Source organism: Tubulanus polymorphus, chromosome 2, assembly GCF_964204645.1.
Source record: "Tubulanus polymorphus chromosome 2, tnTubPoly1.2, whole genome shotgun sequence".
In the NCBI taxonomy this organism is placed as follows: Eukaryota; Metazoa; Nemertea; class Palaeonemertea; order Tubulaniformes; family Tubulanidae; genus Tubulanus; species Tubulanus polymorphus.
Window position 1 is genome coordinate 17,610,732 of NC_134026.1, and position 22,305 is coordinate 17,633,036.

Consider the following 22,305-nt stretch of genomic DNA (forward strand, 5'->3'; position numbering starts at 1 on the left):
GGAGCAGCCAGGTCCTATCTTGCTATCAGGGCTTTCATTTCATATATTCATATCACGAAATTACGTACAAGTCTGCGACAAAATCAAAAAGTTTCATCCAATTTGAGAAAATTCTACGTTTTTTTCGAGGCACCACCTCATGGATTTTGTATTGAAGCTCGGTTCCAAAAACTCTAAATCGTAATTTTAGACAATCATTATTGCGGAATTAAATGCTTCACATTTTTATCATTCCTTGATGATTATCTTAAACACTTTGGACACAGTGACGTTTTTAAGTTGGAGAAGCGTGAATGTAGCACATCACCAAAAATACAACCATTTTTGGTTTTTCCAGTGATTTACGCAAACGTCAGTATCTCCTTGAAATATCAGTTTTAATATACAGTAAACCGGTCCCGGTAATCCACTCAACTCGGTAGAATTGTCATAAGAATCTCATTTGCAATACAGTCAACCCCCGATATTCAGCCCACATCGGTGCAGAACGATTTTGGCGGTATAGAGAGTATGGCAGTACATTAGGGGTGTTTTACTATGTATTTGTTTTGAGATGTACATAGGGAAAACCTGGCGGTAGGCGGGGTTGCGGTAAATGGGAGGGCGGTATATTGGGGGTTCACTCCACATTAATTATTAATTTGTTCTATTCGGTAACCACCAAATTGGTGAAAAATAAAACTAATAGTGAGTCAAGCTATCAAAAACTCCTGGCATGTGCTGCAAAATTAACGACAACATTCCGACCCGTAACAGAAACATCCGACTGTACACGGTATATTAGCCCGAGCACAAGAACAGTTTTTTGTGCACATGCTTACAGTACATTTACAGACATTGCGAGACGTTTTCACTGGTTTTGCCGTCTTTGTCATTAACACCGGTGCCATCGTGCCAGTATCGGTAAATTTCCAACCAAAGAGTGTCGGATTTGGGATGATAGGTTGATATTCTACTGATTCCCTGTAAAGCAGTAGCTGATAAAGTGATCGCAACGTGTGTTGCCTGAATTAATCTTCGGTTGGTGGTAAAAAACGTAGATCTGACGATTTCGAAGCAAAAAGATGCTGATGCAAAGTATCTAATGATTTAAAATGTTCTGTAGATTTACCATACAACGACACAAAGATAGAAACAGCTTCGGCAAAAATCTCATCAGTTGGGCTATGGTCTTTATTTGCCATGTAGTGAACCAGATGTGGCAATTTACCAATAAGTTTTATAGCTACACTTGCTGATCGACACTTCCCTTTTCGAAACGGGTAACTGACACTGTCACATCCTGTCAAAACGTACGTGCTAAGTAACGTAACCATTGCATTATGGGGATCGATTTCATTCATACAGAGATGGTTGACATACTCATGGATGGGGAGGAAAGTATTAGCTAGCAGCTTTTCAACCCACAGCTCACCAATGTCCAATTTGGTCTTGTTGTACAGGGCCAGCATTATTATATCGGTATCCGTGGCTCTTATTACTGCTCGATTGACTGTCAGCGTCTCAGTCGAATACCGGAGATGAGCAAAAATCCTGGTATCTTCCTCTTCGTGGCCCTTGCATTGGAAAGCTATTGGCTCTTCGACGCTGTGTTTTGTTGCGGCCCAGGTTGTATCACTAGCTGTACATCCTCCGATATATAATACTATCCCATCAGGGATTACATCGTGACTTCTGATAATGTATTCTGCGATGTAGTCCAGCAAGTTAGCTTTATTTCTATCCACACTCAAGAACACTTTCCAGTCTCGTTTAGGTTGTCTCGCACACAGTATTCTTTACAAGTTTTTCCTTTCTTTCTTCTGTCTCTCTCTGCTTCTTTCAAACTTCTCTCTCCAAAATCATATCGGTCGCCTACTAGATGTATTTGCTTGCAGTTTTTTGGCATGATTACGAACAATTTTCTCATCAATGATTCGGCCATACTTTTAAAATCCGGTGCGCTTAATTTTTCGTACTGGTGGATAAGTGCCATGGCATCAATTATATACGTGGTTGCTTGGTTGTTACCAGGTGGAAGGCTCTCATATGTTGGCAGGTCATGAAGTAGTTTCTTCGTAAAGTCACTTTTATTGCCTTTTCTCATTTGTATACCATTCTCATTTTTTTCAAAGAGTGATGATGGGAAGTCTGTCCACTCATGTGTTAATGCTGTGCTACTTTCCTCTTCGGGCATGAAGCATAATGCACGTGTGACGAGACTTTCATCCTGGTATATGTTGACTAGTTTTTTCTCCTTGCTCACCTTAGACACTTTATTTGAGTTGGAGAATGTCATAAGTGCAGGAGTCTTGATGGCCATGAGGTTTTTGTTTTTAGCGGACTTGAGAGAAGATATACCAATGTCTCGCGCATTTGCCAAATCGGAGGATAACAGAACCTCTCCAGAACTGATGTTGATGATGTTGCTTTGGTCTGTAGTCTGAAATGAATTGGGATTTGAAGGAAAAAATTATCTTTTTGACAGCATTGTTATCTTTTCCAGTCTGCTTTTTTGTGTCGGCATGATGTTTTGTAGATATGTTGGTGTTAATTTTGACCATTGACTTGAGACATTTCGATACCTTTGCCAGGAATGGGACAGACTGGACATATTTCTCTTGGGTAACTGGTTTTGTTGTTAAGCCTTTGAGCAGGTGATTCTTTCCATGGCGGTTGATTGACTGTTCCAGACCCAGGTCTGTCCAAACTCCATTGCATTTGTTTGTGGTGTGATGGACTGTGAAATTTCCATTGATAAATTGTCGGTAAACTTCAGGGAATTTTGTTGGAAGTTTTCTCATATCGTCAATATAATGTGATAATGCTGGTACATAGTTGGTATGTCCCGCAGCGATAGTGTATGGGATCATTCTCTCGACTTCCGTGAGATGTGCTACCCAGTCCCCTGAACGCTCAGCCTTGATGTATCGCAATAGAATGTGTACCATATCTATGTACATTAACCAGAATTTTGCTGTCATGTTTGCTTCAATTAGATTTTTCAAATGATCTGTCCATCTTTCGTTCAGCACCTCGATTTCTGATCTAAGTTCACAAAACATACGTTTGAAATTTAAGATATCTTCATTTTCACAACAATTCTTCTGAAGCAATTCTATACGTTTCATATGGATATTTTTGCCTGTTACTCCGACAAATGACTGCCAAAGCATGTTTTCTAATTACTCAACTATATTCAAATGGTACTTTAAGGTTGAATAGTAATCTTTGCCGGACACTACTTTGTCTGTTGTTCCACTTTTACATAGGTCATTTTCTAAAAGGATGGCTTCAAAGCCGCTTTGCTTCATTAATGTACCAATACTGGCCATGAAATTTGTTGCAATGTGGAATCCACCAAGTCTGACAATGACATTTTCATACTTTTTCTCGTTTTTATGAACTATGCCTTTTAGAATATCATAAATCTTCTGATCTGCAGTTACGACTGTATCCTGTTGGCCCAGGTTCACAGTGACGTCTACCAAGTAATCATGTGACTTGTGTACAACAGCATGCGATGTTGGCGAATGTGGGAACATCGGACCATATGCTACGGTTGTTGGCCTGTTCAATTCAGGATGCAGGCAGTCCAAGAATGATGACCAACTTAGCAATGCGGTTTCTTTATCATAATCACGTGAAGCTGAACGGATTAGTGACCATAGGAAGCTCTCATCTGTAATGAGGCTGGTGCCATATAGACTGCCTTCTCCCATTGAAGCAGTGTCGACTACGATATCTATCATAGATCGTGCCTTGCGACTATCGTTCAAACTGGCATTGCTTTCAGGTACAGAGAAACGACATGGTGAAATTGTCCTTCTCTTCTTCTTTACCGGCACAGTACAACTTTCCTTGGTATCATTTCCATATTGGTAAAACACATGTGTTGTCCCATGGAATGTGGAACCATCGCTTGTTTTATCATTAAAGTCAAGGTTATCAAAAGCTGTCTGGAGAAATTGGCCTTCCTTCAACTCACTAGGAACAAAACGTCCATCAACACTATGTTCTCCAATACTTTGTACCTCAGCTGTAATAATACGTTGACCCGAATCATAACTGATAGCATGACCAAGCTTATTGAGTAATTCTATTGTTTCCTTGCTTCTTGTGGTTTTCAAAACATGCAATGTTAATGCAGAATTTTTTGGCATCGCTAGGCATGTAGCCTGTGCCATCATATGCTGAGCTGTCGACAAAACTTGCAATTCTTCACTTTCTGATAAACACTCTCCAGCATCTTTATCTGACAAAATCTAAGCCAAATGGTTGTACAGTTCAACTGGGACCCGCTTTCTTGCTTCATCAAGACTTATTTCCATTGTATTCACATCTGTTTGTTTGAAGGTAGTTGCAAGTTTTTTCATTAATGATCGGATGTGCTTTGCCAATGTGAATGAATCACAGTTGAAATTCAATTGACGTGGGTATTTCACTTTTTCAGCTGGTTCTATTTCATGTGCATCTTGCAATTTCATCAATTGAGTGCACAGGTCACTCACAGTTATGGATCCCGAACATATGATGGTCATGCGTTTATACTGCACTGGTATCGCTTGAATAGAATCTCCATACCTATTAGATAGTTTTTTTAGAAGACGTGCTGACCGAATACTTGGACTTTCATTAAGAGAATTTTCGTCAGATTTCATCTCAGCAAATCTACTTGTTAAGCCGCTTAAGTTAAACGCATCTCCATTCTTTATTACTTGTTCGTCTATAAAATCACAGAGCTTGGTAAATGCCGCATCGGGTAATTTTGGTGAACTTGCCCGTTTATTTAAATAATTATCCATACAGGGAGGGTGGTAATGGTATCCTTCTAGATTTTTTGGACTCCCAATATGACTTACTAGTTTACTGATCATATGCTCATCACCCAACTCCTTGGCTTTTTCATACAATCTGGTTTTGTCTTGTCTGTGCATAATCAAACATATGCATTTTCCGATCTTTCTTATATCTCTCTTTCTCGCAAAGTAGACACTTTTGTTTAGTCACATCATGTTGCGTGCTTCTTTTCGTGGTTGATGGTGGTGGTAAACACATGGGTCCATATTTTCTTTATCTTCAACTTTCACCGGGATGCGAAAAAGTGCATCGGGAATCTCTTTCAGAATATTCATTTTTGTTGGTTTTGGTATTTCCATACTTTTCCTGCAAAATATAAATTGTAAATAAAATTACACATGTATATTTATTATACACAACTGACTGTATATATACTGAAATATAAACGAAAATTTGGTTCCCTTTGGGCTAGATATTTAAGTGCTGAAATCTCAATGAAAATTTGGGCATAGGTCTGGGCTAGATATTTAAGCGCTGAAATATCAATGAAAATTTGGGCATAGGTTCACCTCTGGGCTAGACATTTAAGCGCTGAAATATCAATGAAAATTTGGGCATAGGTTCCCCTCTGGGCTAGATATTTAAGCACTGAAATATCAATGAAAATTTGGGCATAGGTTCCCCTCTGGGCTAGACATTTAAGCGCTGAAATATAAATGAAAATTTGGGCATAGGTTCCCCTTTGGGCTAGACATTTAAGAGCTGAATTATAAATGAAAATTTGGGCATAGGTTCCCCTTTGGGCTAAACATTTAAGCACTGAAATATAAATGAAAATTTGGGCATAGGTTCCCCTTTGGGCTAGACAGACATTTAAGCACTGAAATATTTAGATGAAAATTTGGGTAGGCCTATAGGTTCCCCTCTGGGCTAGACAGACATTTAAGAGCTAAATTATAAATGAAAATCTGGGCATAGGTTCCCCTTTCGGCTAAACATTTAAGCACTGAAATATTTAGATGAAAATTTGGGTATAGGAAGCATTAAAATATGAATGAAACCCAATCAGGCATAGGTTCACCAAAAAATTTTGTGACTTATACATGTATATCATATCGGCCTAACCATTTGAAATGGACATTAATGCGGACAATTCTTTTTCTTTTGAAAAACAAAGCCTATATTTTTTCAGCTTATCAGGTTCACCCAGTCCTGGCAGTGGTTGCCTCCAAAGAGATCTCCGTCGCCCTACGATCCTAGTGTAACCAACAACCCAGACACATTCACTCAAATTCGCTGTACATCAGATACTAAAGCCTAGCGCACATCGACACTGCGATTGGAGACAACTAGTTGCTACCGAACGATTACCCCGCGCACATCGAAATCTAGTTACAACCGGTCAGTTGCAGCAACTGCATGGTGCATGTCGATCGTCGAGATCCGGAGCGCGCACATCGACGGATATGACTGCGATTGAGTACAACCAGTTGCTCAAAAGTAGAACATGGGCAACTGGCTGGAACTGGAGTTAGATCGACGCTTACCAATCGTAAGCTCGCTCACATCGACACATTAAAGCAACTGATCGTATCCAGCCATGCGCCGAAAACTGCCTTGCAACAAGTTGTCTCCAATCGCAGTGTCGATGTGCGCTAGGCTTAAGGTTCTTGGTGAAATCATAGGCCCATAGGTATTATAATCCATTCCATGATTAATTTTGTAGTTCATCGAAAAAGAGAGAAGAAGTGATATTTACTTACCAAATTATGTTTGAAGTTTCATTTTAGACAATTTCCATCAAATACATGCTATGAATTTAAAAGGTTGGCTTTCCGTGTCCGGCAATCAGAGCATACTTTACTATCAACAGCAGATAACTTGAATCAATGCATAAATCCTCGGTCAGTTTCAACAAATTTAACAACAATTAAAGATGTTATTTGTACAATGTTACCAAGTAACAGAAGTAACAGATGGTAGGTGATGATGAAATGAATGTCCCATTTCAATTCTGAAACACTATAAGAGTGCATTTCATTTCTTACAGCAGTTACAGTTATTTATTTCTTAAAACACTAAAAATCATGACTAAAAGAAGTAGCATTTTTTATTATAGAATATTCAGTACCAGGATTGTGCGATAACAAAGGACATAAATATAATTAAATGCATATGATATGATTTGATTTTAGACACATTGAACTATAATCTATTAAAATGTGGCTTTTTGATTTTCCATTCTATAAATGTTCGTACTATTATAAACCAACAATGGTCGTATTTTTGGTGATGCGCTACATTCACTGTGTCCAAAGTTTTTAAAATAATCATCAAGGAATGATATAAATGTGAAGCATATAATTCCGCAATAATGATTAATGTCTAAAATTACGATTTAGAATTTTTGGAAGCGAGCTTTAATACAAAATCCATGAGAAAAAAACGTGTCTTGAAAAAAACGTAAAATTTTCTCAAATTGGATGAAACTTTTTGATTTTGTCGCAGACTTGTACGTAATTTCGCGATATGAATATATGAAATTAAAGCCCTGATAAATCTATATACAATGAAAAAAGAATTACTTCCATACCTATAAAACTCTTTGTTTTATTCGCAGATTAGTAAATGATGCAATTTTAGTTCCCTCGGCTGACAATTGGGGGCGTTTAACCATTTTCGCACCACCTGTTACCATGGAAACGACCATCACCAGAACCGTACATGACCCCCCTATCACAAAATAACAATATCCCGAGCAGAGCAAATGTGTCAATGAGAATCTCAAAATTCCTCTTTCTGCTCCTCTACTACTTTTTAAAAATATTTCCCTAAATTATTATTAGAAAATGCCGATAGTAAGACCGTGGGAAAGTTTTTATCGTTGAATAGGGGAATCACGGCGGCAGAGTGCACCTGTGATAAGGCGGAAATAGTTCCATCTAAAGGCAAAGCTTTTAAATTATTACCGTAAAAACTGGCATATAAGTCTACGCAGCGTATAAGTCGAGGTCGATTTTTAGATCTACATTTCATGATTTTAACATATATTGATTGGTACCTGGGGATATTTGGTTACCATGATCAATTGCAAAGTTGTAGTTTATGACATGTTCTATGATTGTGGTGAGTTTCAAGGTCATTGGGTTTTGCATATGGTCACCAAGGGGCGTTGAATAGTAGAATAACTTAGTATTTCCTTATTAGATTGGTACGTAGGGCTATTTTGTTACCATGACCCATTGCAAAGTTGTAGTTTATGACATGTTCTATGATTGTGGTGAGTTTCAAGGTCATTGGGTTTTGCATATGGTCACCAGGGGGCGTTGAATAATACAATAACTTAGTATTTCTATATTATATTTGTACCTACGCATATTTTGTTACCACAATCAATTGCAAAGTTGTAGCTCATGACATCGTCTATGATTGTGGTGAGTTTCAAGGACATAAGTTATTCTAATAAGTTATTCACCAGGGGGCGTTGAATAGAAGAAGAACTTGGTATTTCCTTATTAGATTGGTACCTAGGGATATTTGGTTACCATGATCAATTGCAAAGTTGTAGTTCATGACATGTTTTATGATTGTGGTGAGTTTCAAGGTCATTGGTTTTTGTATATGGTCATCAGGGGCATTGAATATTGAAATTATTAGATTGTTGAGCATTTGAAACAACTTCCCAAGTGGGCATGGTGTCCCTGGACCCCTAGTTTCATTGGTAATCGTTATAATTACTTTATTTTGTTTGTTTTATCTGTTTTCGCGGTATCAGCGCTCTTCACATGGCACGTGTTTATCCACTGGTATAGACGCACTGCATGCAGTGTGTCAGACTGTGCGACAGTGTGCTACTCTGTGTATACCTCTTTAAATTTCGTCATACCTCGTCGGTTAATATCTCCCTTACCTGATAAATACTAGGGAGTCAAGGTCATTTCAGTGGTAAATTGTGGGTTTAAATACTTGACTTCTATGGCTGTTTATTGTCACCGTAATAACCATGAAAATAATTCTTCGGTAAAAATAGTATTAATTTTTACGATATGATATAATTACGGTACATATACGGTAAATATTATTGTATGTTCATCTAGATACTAGAAAGGTTGTAAACCACTTTGCCTATGGGAAACTATTGGTTTATGTATGTTTCTAGCTGCATTTGCAACCCAAAAACTAGCCTGATTGAAATCATTATTAGTGACTGATTGGATCAGTCACTAATAATACACCAGCAACCATCTCAGTTTCATCAGTTTTCTTTCATATCTGGAAAATGGTCAACATCCTTTAACATCTTGGTATTTGCCAATGTTCACAACGCCGCGTTGAATTTTAAAACGTCAAGTTGTCGAGCACTTCATACCACTTTCCAAGTTGACATGGTGTTCCTGGACCCCTAGTTTTAAGCCATTCGGGCTTATGTTATACCCATGGGTCTTAGTAATGGTCTGGTATGCATCTGTGCATCAGTTTTCTTGTGAACACTACAGACCACTATTTTTGACCAATTGTCAGAGATGAGAATTCCCCGCGGATCCGCGGTTTCCCGCGGATTTCAGTATTGAAAAATATCAATTTTCCAAATAGTCCAAAAATGATGTAAAAATATGGGGGGGGGGGGTGATGATCTCACTCAATTGGTCCGGCGCGATCGGTAATCAGGTGAACCTTAAAAGCGTTCAGTGCCTGTTTTACTTATCGTCACGTAAAAGTATCGCATTTCAATGCATATTCATTGCAACACAGTGATTTTGTATGTACATTTGTACTACGATGAGTTTGTATGTATTTTATCGATCGGTTGCAGACACGCACGCACAGCAACAGTAGTAACGTATATAGGTCTACTTACTGTTGTGGCGAACGCTTTCGGATATTATACACTACTTGGTGATGATTTTTAGTGAGCATTCATCGGCGCATTTTTACTGCAATAATTCAGGGCTCGACCCGTAATGCATGAGATGCTGAATGTCATCAAATGAGGATGTACCACATTGGAACTAGCCATTACCTTCCAAAATATAATAGTCGTTCATGGGTTCGAGATCGCTCTAAGTGCTCGGAAAACGTATTTAATTTCTAAAATTTTCTTGGGGGAGGGCCCCCAAACCCCCCCGAAATAGCCTTCGGCGCTCGCTAGTGCTGACGGCTACGCCGTCAGCTGGTTCGCGTATGTCACTCAAGAAAAATAACCCGCGGATTTTACAGGTCGGCGTTCTCATCCCTGAATTGTCATAAGGCAAGCTCATTATACTAAGGTCTATCTAATCTAGGGAAAATGTCTCTAAATTTTCAATATATATTTTACTTAACCCTTTCGGTGCGTCTACACCGCAGTGCGGTGTATGAATCGGTAATGGATTTTGCTAGTACACTGCACTGCGGTGTATTGATGTAATTGGTTTTTAGTTTTTATCTCAATACAAAGATGACAGCATCTGTCAGACATAATGAAATATTAGTACCTAAGGATACACTGCGCCGCGGTGTAGACGCACTTTAGTGCACTTTAGTGCTATTCCCGTTATTCAACATTTTCCCAAATTTTTGCATTTTCTCCAGCACTTAGGGTATTAATAAGTCAGCGCGGAAAGGGTTAATGCGTATGCAGGGAAGTATTGCTCATTGTATGAGCAATGTATTAATATTGTATGAGTTTGTACGGTACAGATTAGAATCATCTACGTTTATTTTCCGTTTCGTTTACGTTTGAAATGGAAATTGATTGGGGTATTGGGAAAGATATTAAAGGCATTATTGGCTTTATAACCCGTTCCAATTGTGTATGCAATGCGCTTCAATTGGAATGATAAACGAGAACACGCAAATGATGCGCAATTTTCATTAGGCGTAAGTTAACTGTAAGCAGTACCCTAGTTTATCAAGGGACATTCTTTGAAGACATTTGCTTTATGTGATTTTTAGAAGCAAGTATTTGTGATTTTTGTTAACCCTTTCAGCGTGTCTACATAACATTGCAGTGTATAAATCACAAATCATAAGACACACTTTAGCAGTCACCATTATACAATGAAAATGTACTGTGGTGGAATTTTCCAAAATTGTCAAATCCTGTGCTTTAGAGTATGAATTTGTCAGTACTTAAAGGGGTGAATTTGTGACCAACAGCATTAAGCCATATTTGGGGTTCGAGAAATCCAAATAGGCCTATGGGCATTTGGAGTTGGAAACTTTTGGTAGTGGCGCAATCATATGCTTCTAACTAGATTGACCTTTACTATATAGATGCCATCAATATCAGTGTCTCTCTATCATAGAAATTAAGGGAAGGATTGAGAAGATCAGTTCAGTTAATAAAATCACGTAATGCATTCTGATTGAGCCATTTTATGAAAAGCAATTGTGTATCTTATAGGTCAGAAAGGCATTGGTTTCAAGTCAGTTTTCAGAATAACAGATAAACCTGAAGTCCATAGCAATGGATTTCATGTCTGCTTCGATGCGACTAGTGGACCAACTGGTTATATTTTACCTCACTGGATTGAAGATAAAACACCAGAGACAGCTAACAAGTAAGCAATTATTTACTTCATATATGTAGTATGTGTACAAAAATGCCAGTTCAACCCCTTCAGATATGGCTATACGTATATAATGATTACTATGGATGTCGGCTGTATATCGAGACAGTACCGAATTAGTACCTAACTTAAAATGTACGTATATTGTGGAAAACTATTGCTTTAGCCTTAAAAGGAAGAAGACAAAGTGAGATTCTGCAGATTCTAATGGTATAAACTGTTTATTAAACTGGAATAGAAATGGAGTATTTGATGAGATTAATGGTTTTTCATCAAAGCTATGTGAAATCAGCTGAATTTTGCAAATAAAATATAATGTCTGTAAACTCATGGAATGAAAAATTATTGTTAAAATCAAAAGTTACCATGGGTGAAGTTTAGCCCAGAACTTCAATACACTGGCCCGGAATTTAGTTGGAGCACTCAGAATTTATGAATATTATGAACGTGCTATGTTTACAAGGTAGTTGGTTTCTGTATATGTTCTCCAGGGGTGTTGAGTATTGAATTGTCAGATTGTTGAGCATTTCAAACCGCTACCGAGTGGACATGGTGTTCCTGGAACCCTAGTTTGAAATATTGAATGTCTCCCCCCTTTGAAAAATCCTGTAAATCCCTGTTAATTATTTAATCTATGGGTGATGGGTGAGATATTGCATTTGCTACCAATTATTGCTAGCAATTTCTGCTTACATTTGTCACAAGTCTCCAAATTGGATATTCAACTGATATTTTTCATACTGTTGCCTGCATAATGCAAATCAACATCATATGCTTTTTATTTAAGATGGATGACCAAGATACATTTACCAGTCAAGACAGATCCGGAGAATGATGCATACACAGCTTCATTAGCGCATCGTTTCCATGATATTAAACCATCATTATTACTGTTCCTTCATCGTCTGCGCAGTCTCAGTATTATCAATAAGGTATGTATAACTCATTACCAACAAGGCTATCCCAAAAATATGTTCGGCTAGAGAAATCGAACTGACCCTCAGGAAAGTGTTTCTATTGATATGTTTTTTGAAACCTAAATTTTTATGCCCTTAAGTTGAGAGGGCCATATAGATTTTCCTGCATCTGAATACGCCGCTGCAAGTGATGTTAACAGCCTAGACACCCAATTGTTGTTTGGGTAGAACCCTATTTAAAATTGGGTCGATTCGTTTTAAATTATGGCCACCTAGGGCCTACAAGAACAACGAAGTCAACGGCCTAGAGGCCGCAATTGCTGACCAATTTTTTTTTTCAATCTTGGTAAGTACGGCATCACTTGGGGCAGAACCCTATTTAATAGTGGGTCAATTCAATTCAAATAATGGCCACCAGGGGCATGACATGAGAAACAACATTAACAGCCTTAGAGGCTGCAATTGTCGACTGATTTATTTCTTACTTGGTACACAAGTAGGGCATCACTTCAGGCAGAACCCTATTTAATAGTTGGTCAATTTGATTCAAATGATGGCCACCAGGGGCCGACAAAAAATGACGTTAACAGCCTAGAAGCCGTACAACTGTTGACAAATTTTTCTTACACTTGGTACACAATTAGGGCATCACTTGGGGCAGAGCCCTATTTAAAATTAAGTCCATGCAATTTGAATTATGGCCATCAGGGGAAAATAGCCTAGTGACTTCAACTGTTGACCAATTTTTTAAAACTTAGTATACATGTTGTGTAATATCATTCTTATAGAAATAATTGTGGCCACGATATGGCAAACGCATTTACCACAAACCCTGTAACTTCACATGTGGCGGTGAATTTCAGGCCGGGGGTATTCAACGCTTTGCCTCATTCTAGTCTATTTTTATGCCCCCGGCTCAACTTTAGTTGAGAGGGGGCATATAGATATACCCCTGTCTGTATGCGCCGCCGCCGCAAGTGACGTTAACAGTCTAGAGGCCGTAATTGTTGAACGATTGTTTTCAAATTTGGTACATAAGTAGGATATCACTTGGGCCAGAACCCTATTTAAAATTGGGTCGATTCGTTTTAAATTATGGCCACCAGGGGGCCGACATGAAAAACGACGTTAACAGCCTAGAGGCCGCAATTGTTGACCGATTGTTTTAAAACTTAGTACACAACTAGGGTATCACTTGGGGTAGAACCCTATTTCAGGGCTGCCAACCCTCCCGAATTATTCGGAATCCTCCCGATTTGCGTGAAGAAATTCCGACGATACGATCGGGTATACAAAATTCCGATTTTTATTTTCCTTTTTCGGCGATGTCCGATTTTCCACCCGCCAGCGCGTTGTAACACAATATGATGACTTGGTAGAACAGAATTGAATAGGTGGGGAATTTATGTGCACGCGCGCGGTGGATGAGTGCGTCGCTATATATACTGTGTACGTGGGTTAGGCGATAAACAGCGCTTACTAGCGCGCGCGTGTGTGTGTGTGTGTATGAGAGTAGCTGTGTTATTGATTTTATCTACGCATGGCGCACGATTATTTCGTAGTAGGAGAGCAGCTTCTTAATTTGTTACAAGAATCAAAATAAAGTTAAGTCGTTTTAAAATACGTTGTTTTAAATCATTCTTGTGAAAATATCATGACATGTGGCAAAATGTGATTGTTATTGTCAAATTCCTCCGCATCGTTTCGGAGAAGAATCGGTTTACTGCGGTAATTAGCTCGTTTTCGCAGCGCGATGAGCATTCGAAGATCCGGGTTAGATTTCAACGTGTGGACTCGTTATTTGTGGTTGAAATGTTTCGGTAAGCAATTGCTTTGTTAGTTTGAACCTTAATGTTGTCACTCTTGTTTTAGTTTGATTTAAAAAGATAATTTAAGATGCTTTTGAGCAGTGCATCTCAAAGTAAACTTTTAGTTCGCATATTTGGCAGATGGCAGCACCATCGAGTTGCATGTAGATTTAGAGACTTTTTACTGTTTGTATCTTTCAGTTCTGTACATGGAGTCTCTCTAGGACAGTATTGTGGAATTGATGCTGGAAATTGATACATTCGCATGACAGCTGTATAGTGTTATGTAATTCGTTTGACAATTTATGCCAGTTTTATGTTCTTATTTTTTAGTCTATTGTATATTTTTGATAAACACTGTTGATTTTTATCTTTCATAAAATAATAAAGAAAAAATACATTCTGTAGAATTTGCTGATTTTTTATTTTGCTAATAGATAATTCCATATTTTCATATCCAGCTTTCATATATTGCATGTGAAAGGTATTCCTAATTGAAAGCAAAATATTCCTACTTGGAAAAAGTCACAATTTCTTCGGTTTCAATATATTCCTATTGAAACCTTCAATGTTCCTAATTAATCTGCCATTCATCCCTAAATGAAATTTTGAAAGGTTGGCAGCCCTGCTATTTAGAATTCGGTCGATTTGATTTAAATTTTAGCCACGAGGGGGCCGACATGAAAAACTACGTTAACAGTCTAGAGGCCGTAGTTGTTGATCGATTGTTTTCAAACTTGGTACAGGCCGGGGGCATTCGAGGGCATATTACATTTCAATATAATGTTGTTTAGAATAATAAGTTATCACGCCAGACTTCATCAATATCTGTGCTGCCGCATAATGTGAACGCCCTTCTCCTCCGGCGATCGTGAGGGGTAATCAGGGGTCGAACATGTAATATTAATCATTCGATTCGACAATCCGACGATTCGCTGGTACCTCGTCGCGGCGGCTTTGTTGGGGGTGTACAGCCTTGGCTCCAACCACCAGTAGAAAAGAAGTTACTCCACGGCCTCTCCAACAACCTGCGACAAACAATATTTCATAATAACCAAATATTTATTCATCAACAGTTAGGTACGTTACCGCCATTCGCGGAATCAATACGATGAATGACCACACTTATACAACATTCTTTTAACATCAATACACATTTAACAAGGCATTCATACAAACAAGAAACCGACTCACCTGCGACAAACAATATTTCATAATAACCAAATATTTATTCATCAACAGTTAGGTACGTTACCGCCATTCGCGGAATCAATACGATGAATGACCACACAAACCCACAACCAGAACATAACCGAGAGGGCGCCACAGGCTGGAGTGTCGTTCAGAAAACAAAAGATTGTTCAACTAATGTCATTTATGAATGTCTGTCACAATAAACTAAAAGGTAGATTGTTCCATAAAGTTGGAGCAGCTGAGGCAGAAGCTCTTTTACCGTCAAAATTGTATGGAAAGGTACATGAGACAGGATAACTTGATTTGTAGATCTCAGACATCGGCTAGGTCTATGAAAAGACCGCACTTGTTTAATATAGAGGGAAACCTCATTTAATGCTCCAAAAACCATTGAAACTATTTTGAACTCGATACGTTTGCGGTATATTTGCATGCATATTGATATTCTTTCTTTTCTGGTAAGAGCGGTCAATATATTTCTACAATTTAAGAATAACCCTTTGATAAAACCTTTGATAAATCAAATTATAGTGACTCGCAGATAGTTGATACAAAGTTGATAGTTGATACATGAGACTGGATCGTCTTTTGAAATGTCTGGTCTCGGGCAGTTACAGGATCCCCCAACACCCAGCATGATATCCACGGTTGCTGGAAAACTGACTTAAAAATCATATTCGCAAATATCTTTTTGATCTCCTTAGATCCATCTCTAGCGTGTGCGTGTGAGAACTAACATTTCGACACAACTTTGTTTTTTTTCCTAACTGGGCTAAAAGTTAGGAAATCGAGAAGTTGAGAAAACTCAGTTTCTCTTCAAAAAGTTGTGTGTGTTTGTGAACCTAGGCATTAAGCTCATAATTGCATATTTTGTCATGCAACCTAATCATTCCATTTGGTTCTGATCTTGAAAAAATTGGATTATGCTTATAAGCCTGAAGTACCGTTTTTTCTGGCCAAAAAGCCAAGGGCAGTTTTCAGCCTAAAATACATGCACTTCATAAAGCTTTACCCAAAGCTGAAGCCTTTTATCAGAGAGTTTAGTAAGCAACAATTGAGGGGATGAGCTTGGGGTTCATTCATTTGAAGGATGGTTGGATTAGAGTACATGTTCCCCAGGGGCTGTTGAATATTGAAATTGTCAAATTGTTGAGCATTTCAAACCATTTCCCATGGGTACTGTGTCCCTGGACCTGTAGTTTTAAATGTTCATGCGTTTTAGATCGAAAATTCTACTTTGGAAATGACACGACGTGATGTTGGCATGGATGTGGTTGAAATCAGACATTCCAATGGAATCGAAAAGTGGTTGGTCGTCAAAAAACAATTGGATGCTTCTCAAATCTCTTTGCAGGTAAATTGTGCATTTTCTCATACACATCCTTTTCTTGAATTTTCATCAACAATATTATCTACTCTAATCGTAAGTAGAGAATATTATCTTCTATAATTGTAAATAGAGAATGTTATAGAGAATCGTATACTGATTTTGAATTTCCTAAATATAGGCCCACTGCATTATTATTGTACTTCCAGTATGTAATTGTTACAGACTAACCTTTTACTGGTTTTTCTTACTGTTTCAGGCTAAGTCAGGAGTCGATATCGAATCAAGTGAAATAGCCTTAGCTTTCAAACTACACCACAAAGATTTAATTACTAAGGTAATGTGCACTTTTAGCTTTCTTGGATTTAATGTTTTCCATGTCACTAATTGAACATTACAAGGTCCTCTCCTTCAGTTCTAATCCAATATTTTGGAAAAACTTTTGTGTGCAAAAGGCCTCAAGAAGACAGCAACATTTGTGTGAATGTGTGACTGACATCTTGAAATCTAATGAACACATTCAACCAAGTTAAAAAAGCAGTTTTTAGCCCACTTGGGGCCCAGCGAGCTATCGCATTCACTTAACATACGTCGTCCATCATAGTGTTCGTCTTGAGAGGACAGTGCTTCATCTAGCATTGAAAAAGGGCAGGGTGCTGATTTCAAATAAGGGCATTTTTGTGCGTGATTCCATCGGAGCAAGGGCACATAATAACGCACTCACTTCCGTTTTAGGGGCAACCTGCAATGTTCCTAGTAGGTACCCCTACTACAATTGAGGACTAGAAACTATGTTTAACTCTGATTTTGCCATGAGTGACACACTTGACCACAGTACATCCTTACACCTATGCCTGTCAATGAACAAAAGTTAATCTAGATAGGGCTTTCAAAATGATTTGGAAAACCAGTTGCAGACAAAAAAATTGCAGAAAAAAGCAATCTCAAGTAGCAAATACAGCGAAAAAGAGCCAGCAATAGTGTATAGGCCTACATGAAATTGCATGTTTTTAATCTTAGAAATATCAAATTAATTGGTTTAAATTGATAGTGTTAGTGATTGGCAAGTAACTATTGATAATTGGTAAGCAGCCAGCTTAAGAACACATTATTGCTATTAGGCTACTCAAACTAATTGTCTGTGCGAGTTCACCGAACAAAGTTTTTCACCTTGTATATATAAAATTTGTCTAATAGTCTAGATAAAAAGATCCAGAGCATCACGATGTGTTCAAAACGAAACAATCCATCGAATATACACTACCAGCTTTACAACGGCAGTCGCTAGAATGATTGGCAGTAGTTTGGAAGTCAGCCAATTTCCTGGAAACTTTAACTAGGCCACGCGTGTGAGGCACGTTTTCACACGATGCACACTGGGCCACCTTCGGTTATCTGAGTTAGTCGACTATAGTCGAACTAAACGAAACCAAATGTCCGTTAGTCGGAACTATATTCCGGAAATAGTTCGAAAATCAAGCGCATTCGGTTATTAGTTCCGACCACTAGTCGACTAGATACGAAAACCGAATTTGGCCCTGACTGCAGTACATTTGAATATAACCACTGATCACATGAGCTACTATCGTTGATATCATACGAGATATTTCATAGCCGTCGCAGGAAACTTACTAACAGTCAGATGCGTCGGCTTATTTTGAAAGCCCTGACTCATTACTCGTGACTGACAAGGGCAGGATGGCGGACCTACGGCAAGTGATGAGGGCACAAGGGCGAGCATGGGACACATCTGAAGGGCACAAGGGCGGCTATTTTCGGGGGTGGGGCGGACCGCCCTTCTATTTTTGGCTAGATGAAGCACTGAGAGGAATTCAATTCTTTGGGAAGTTTTGAAGACGCTTCATTGGATTGTCTTGATGTTTGGTTGATACATGTACAGTGTATCTATCCTAGATTGGATACATCTTCTGCCCTAAAACTGGCCTGATCCAAATCAAGATGGCTGACTGGCAGCCATTGTTGTTTACCATAATCGGCACTTTTTACACATTTGTGAAGTTTTCAAGGGAAATTTTGAAAACGCTTTGATTAGATCTTGATCTTTCACACATGTTTGTATCTCCCCCATGGGGTATCAGAATGAGAAAAATTTCGTCGATCTGAAGCAAGATGGCCGTCGTATGACCTTTTTTATGCCTAAAGAGGTCATTTTTTCTCCTGGAATTTCCAGACCTGTATCTTCCGAATGGTTTGCCATTTTTCATTGAAATTTGTGATGCATAAACTTTGAGAAAGGCTCTTAAGCATAGCAGGTCCTTTGATCAGTCAAGTGTGACGCAATTGGCAATTTCCCACTTTTCTCTGTTATTTGACATTAGATAGCTTTGTAACTTGCTCAGTCAGTCTAAAATTTGTTGCGCTTTCCTGAGTTTGTTAAAAGAAAGAATGAATTTATTTCTGAAAGAAGAAATTGAAGGAATTCTGTAAAATAATGATAATTTTCCCGCCTGATGTAATATCGGGATATCCCTTGTCTTTTGCGCACCGATATGGCTGTGGTGATCGTTCCTTTCTAAAAAAAAGTAATTCTTACTCATTGAGGTGTGCCGCTACTTGTATTGTATTGTATATCATAGGCCTAGAAAACATTTTTTGATGAAATTTAAGTTAGGCAAAGACATAAAACAAGCACTTCTCATGCGCGTAAGCAGCTAAGATTTGTGTTCCGAAAACTGGTTCATCGTGTTTCACATGACTAATACAATCTTCCGATCCTCACTTAAAAAGTTAATAAGTTAATGAAATTAATTGTTGTCATCCGATTTTTAGGCCAGCCGTAGGCTGAGCCTATTACTATACAAATGGAGCGAATTTAAATGACATGGTTTCCACACAAAAGGCTCTTTTGCTTGCCAAGTGAGGGCATATTCGAACAAATCACGTATTTAAGCGTAATCCATTCTCGGAATCGTAGCGAGCAGAATTTTGAAATAGGGTCTCATAAAAATGTTTTCTGCATTTTTCACGAAAGTTAAATCGGGAAAATTTCAATTTTTATCAGCCAATCAGGAGGTTGTGTCTTCCCTGTGATTGGTTTATCTGAAAATATCAGCAGCTGTTCACGTGAATTATCGCGATTTCATTACTGGCGCTTTTGCGCATGACTTCATGTATCAACACGCGACAATACTTCCGCGTTCGCTACGTGTTCGCTGATTGGCCCATTTACTGGGAAATTCCACAGAAGCCTAATGTGGTTTGTTACAAGCGCGACCCGATTCTAGCATGGCTTTAGCTTAGTGGGTTCGAATCCCTTGACGGGTGAAGATGATGGATCCTATCAATATCTATTGAAACTAATAAGTTTCCCGGTTGGGCAGCCGCGGATATCTACCGGAAGTATTCCGGTTCGATATTTCGAGGTTTCTTTGAATTTTGGAGTGATATTGAAATCCGGTAAATACCAGCGGTAGATTGTGAAAACCCATTGCATGATATTTGTATTACTTAACGAAAAGCGTCGGGGCCGCGCCAGGTGTTTTCGTGATTCAAGTAGCGCAATAGCCTACTTCTTCGTGTTCGTCCACCTCAATTTTCACTCCGCCGATCTCTGACACGGCTCTGTCCCCGTCGGCGCTGTGATTGCACTTTCGTACCACCAAAATTTTTTATTTCTATATCAGGGAGGTCTGGAGAATACAAAAGTCAAAATTTGGATATCACATAGGCCTGATTTCATCGAATAAGTCGACCATGGTCGTTATGTTTCCGTACTTATTACCACCTAAAACCGTCTGAACAATTTTGTCACAACCAACATTTCGTTTACAGAAATCAGGTGTTCACGTGAACCCGCGGTATCGTCTACTGTTTTACTTCCGGGTTTTATTTTAAGATTTAAAATTGTATTTCAAGATCGATTTCTATGAAATCTTTAGTTGATTTGGTGTTTGGGAGGAATTTTTATTTGCTCTACAGAAAATTCATCCTTGACAATTGCGCAAGGTTCGCGAAAAAAAGGGTTTTACCAAATCGGGTGTATGACCTTGATATGCTAATTAGCCATGTGCCCGAATTGCAAATTCAATCAAATTTTATTCTGCCAAAAAATGTTAAATACAATTCGCTTTCCGAGAGTTAATGGTATGCTGCATGGAACAAAGTTGTTTTGAGATGGGTCTTGAAGCTACTTAGGTCGAGAGATAACCATCTAGATAGTTCGTGAGAGTTCCAAAGTTTTGAAGACGCTTCAAGGTAATGTCTTGATATTTGCTTTATACGTGTATCTACCCTAGACACATCTTCAGGCCAAAAACTGGCCCTGTCAGATTCAAGATGGCCGACTGGCAGCCATTGTTGTTCGCCAAAATCAGCACTTTTTACACATTTTTGAAGTTTTCGAGGGAAATTTTGAAGACACTTTTATCAATAACCTTGATCATTCGTATATATTTGTATCCCCCGAGGGCCCATCGGCATGAGAAAAAATTGGGTCGATCGGACTCAAGATGGCCGTACTGTAACCTTTTTTGTTCCCAAAAATGTCAATTTTGGCCTGAATTCTGAGTACCATAGCTTTCTAATGGTGTGCCATGTTTCATTGCAATTTGTAATGGGTATTCTTTGGAAAGGGATCTTTTATATCCGAGAGGGTATTTTTGACCAGGAATTATGACGCACTTGGCGGCCATCTTGGGGTCATCGGTACTCATTCGTAGGTGGAAAAAAAGTTTTTCCACATCATAATTGATACTTAAGCATATTTTGCTAATATAATCAATTGGTAAGTTGTAGCTCATCACATGTTCTATGATCGAGATGAGTTTCAAGCTCATTGGTTTTTGTTTATGGCCACCAGGGGGCGTTGAACAATACAATAACTTAGTATTTCTATATTACATTCGTTCCTGCTGTCTGTGTTAACACACGATTTTACTATGTAAATGATATTGAGCAGGGAGTGTATATTGATAAATATAACCCACAGCTTACATCATTTATAAAAAGCAAATCTGACAGGCTGGCCATTGTGCCCCTTGGGGCTCTTGTTTCTAACTAAAATTCAGAGAAAGATGAGAAAGATTAATAAGCATCTTGTACTGTGCTAAAAATTCCTTGTTGATGCGCAATATTTACTGCGGAGCTGTGATGATAGCGCCCTCGTTTTAGTAACACGTGTAGCTTACAAAAATCAACAAAGCCGTTTATCTTTAGATAAAGGATAATCTATTGATAGAAAAAGATTTGTTTGAAAATATTTGAACTAAAATTAATTATGCATACGTCTGGGGTCATCTTGACGAAAAAACATTTGTATCGATATGCAGATGAATTTTAAACAATACTAATTTGCATTAAAAAACACTGTACTGGTGGACTGATCGGCGTACAAATTTCGTTCTCACGTGGCAGTGGCCTGGTGTTGAAATGTGTAGTTCATTATAAGGCCATCCCAAAATAATCGTCTGTTTGCCGTAACCCGACCGACCCGACTTCAAAGGAACTGAGTGGAAACTTTTTTCTGGGATTCATTGAAAGTAAATTTTATTTTTGATAAAAATGACCGACCCACCCACTTCCGATGTATGAGCTACTTATGTGGAAGTCAAGTGTGCATCGTCTGAAAACATGCCTTAACGTGTGGCCTAGTTAACGTTTTCCAGGAAACTGGCAGTGTTCCAATAAGCTGCTATTCATTCTTAGTGACTGCATTTAAGCTGGTATGTAAAAGCGCGCATGTATTCAATGACCTGTTTCATTTTGAACAG

The 22,305-nt window shown here is 38.5% G+C and overlaps 1 protein-coding gene across 3 annotated transcripts in view; it reads left to right on the forward strand.

Annotated features, from left to right (window-relative positions):
- The window catches only part of LOC141900295 (uncharacterized), a 94,945-nt gene that overhangs the window by 22,377 nt on the left and 50,263 nt on the right, over window positions 1-22,305 (forward strand). For all 3 annotated transcript variants that reach the window (XM_074787112.1, XM_074787113.1, XM_074787114.1), the window contains 4 exons: window positions 11,165-11,321; window positions 12,118-12,262; window positions 16,472-16,603; window positions 16,836-16,913. In XM_074787112.1, the coding sequence (XP_074643213.1) occupies window positions 11,165-11,321; window positions 12,118-12,262; window positions 16,472-16,603; window positions 16,836-16,913 (512 nt within the window). The remainder of the gene's footprint in view (window positions 1-11,164; window positions 11,322-12,117; window positions 12,263-16,471; window positions 16,604-16,835; window positions 16,914-22,305) is intronic.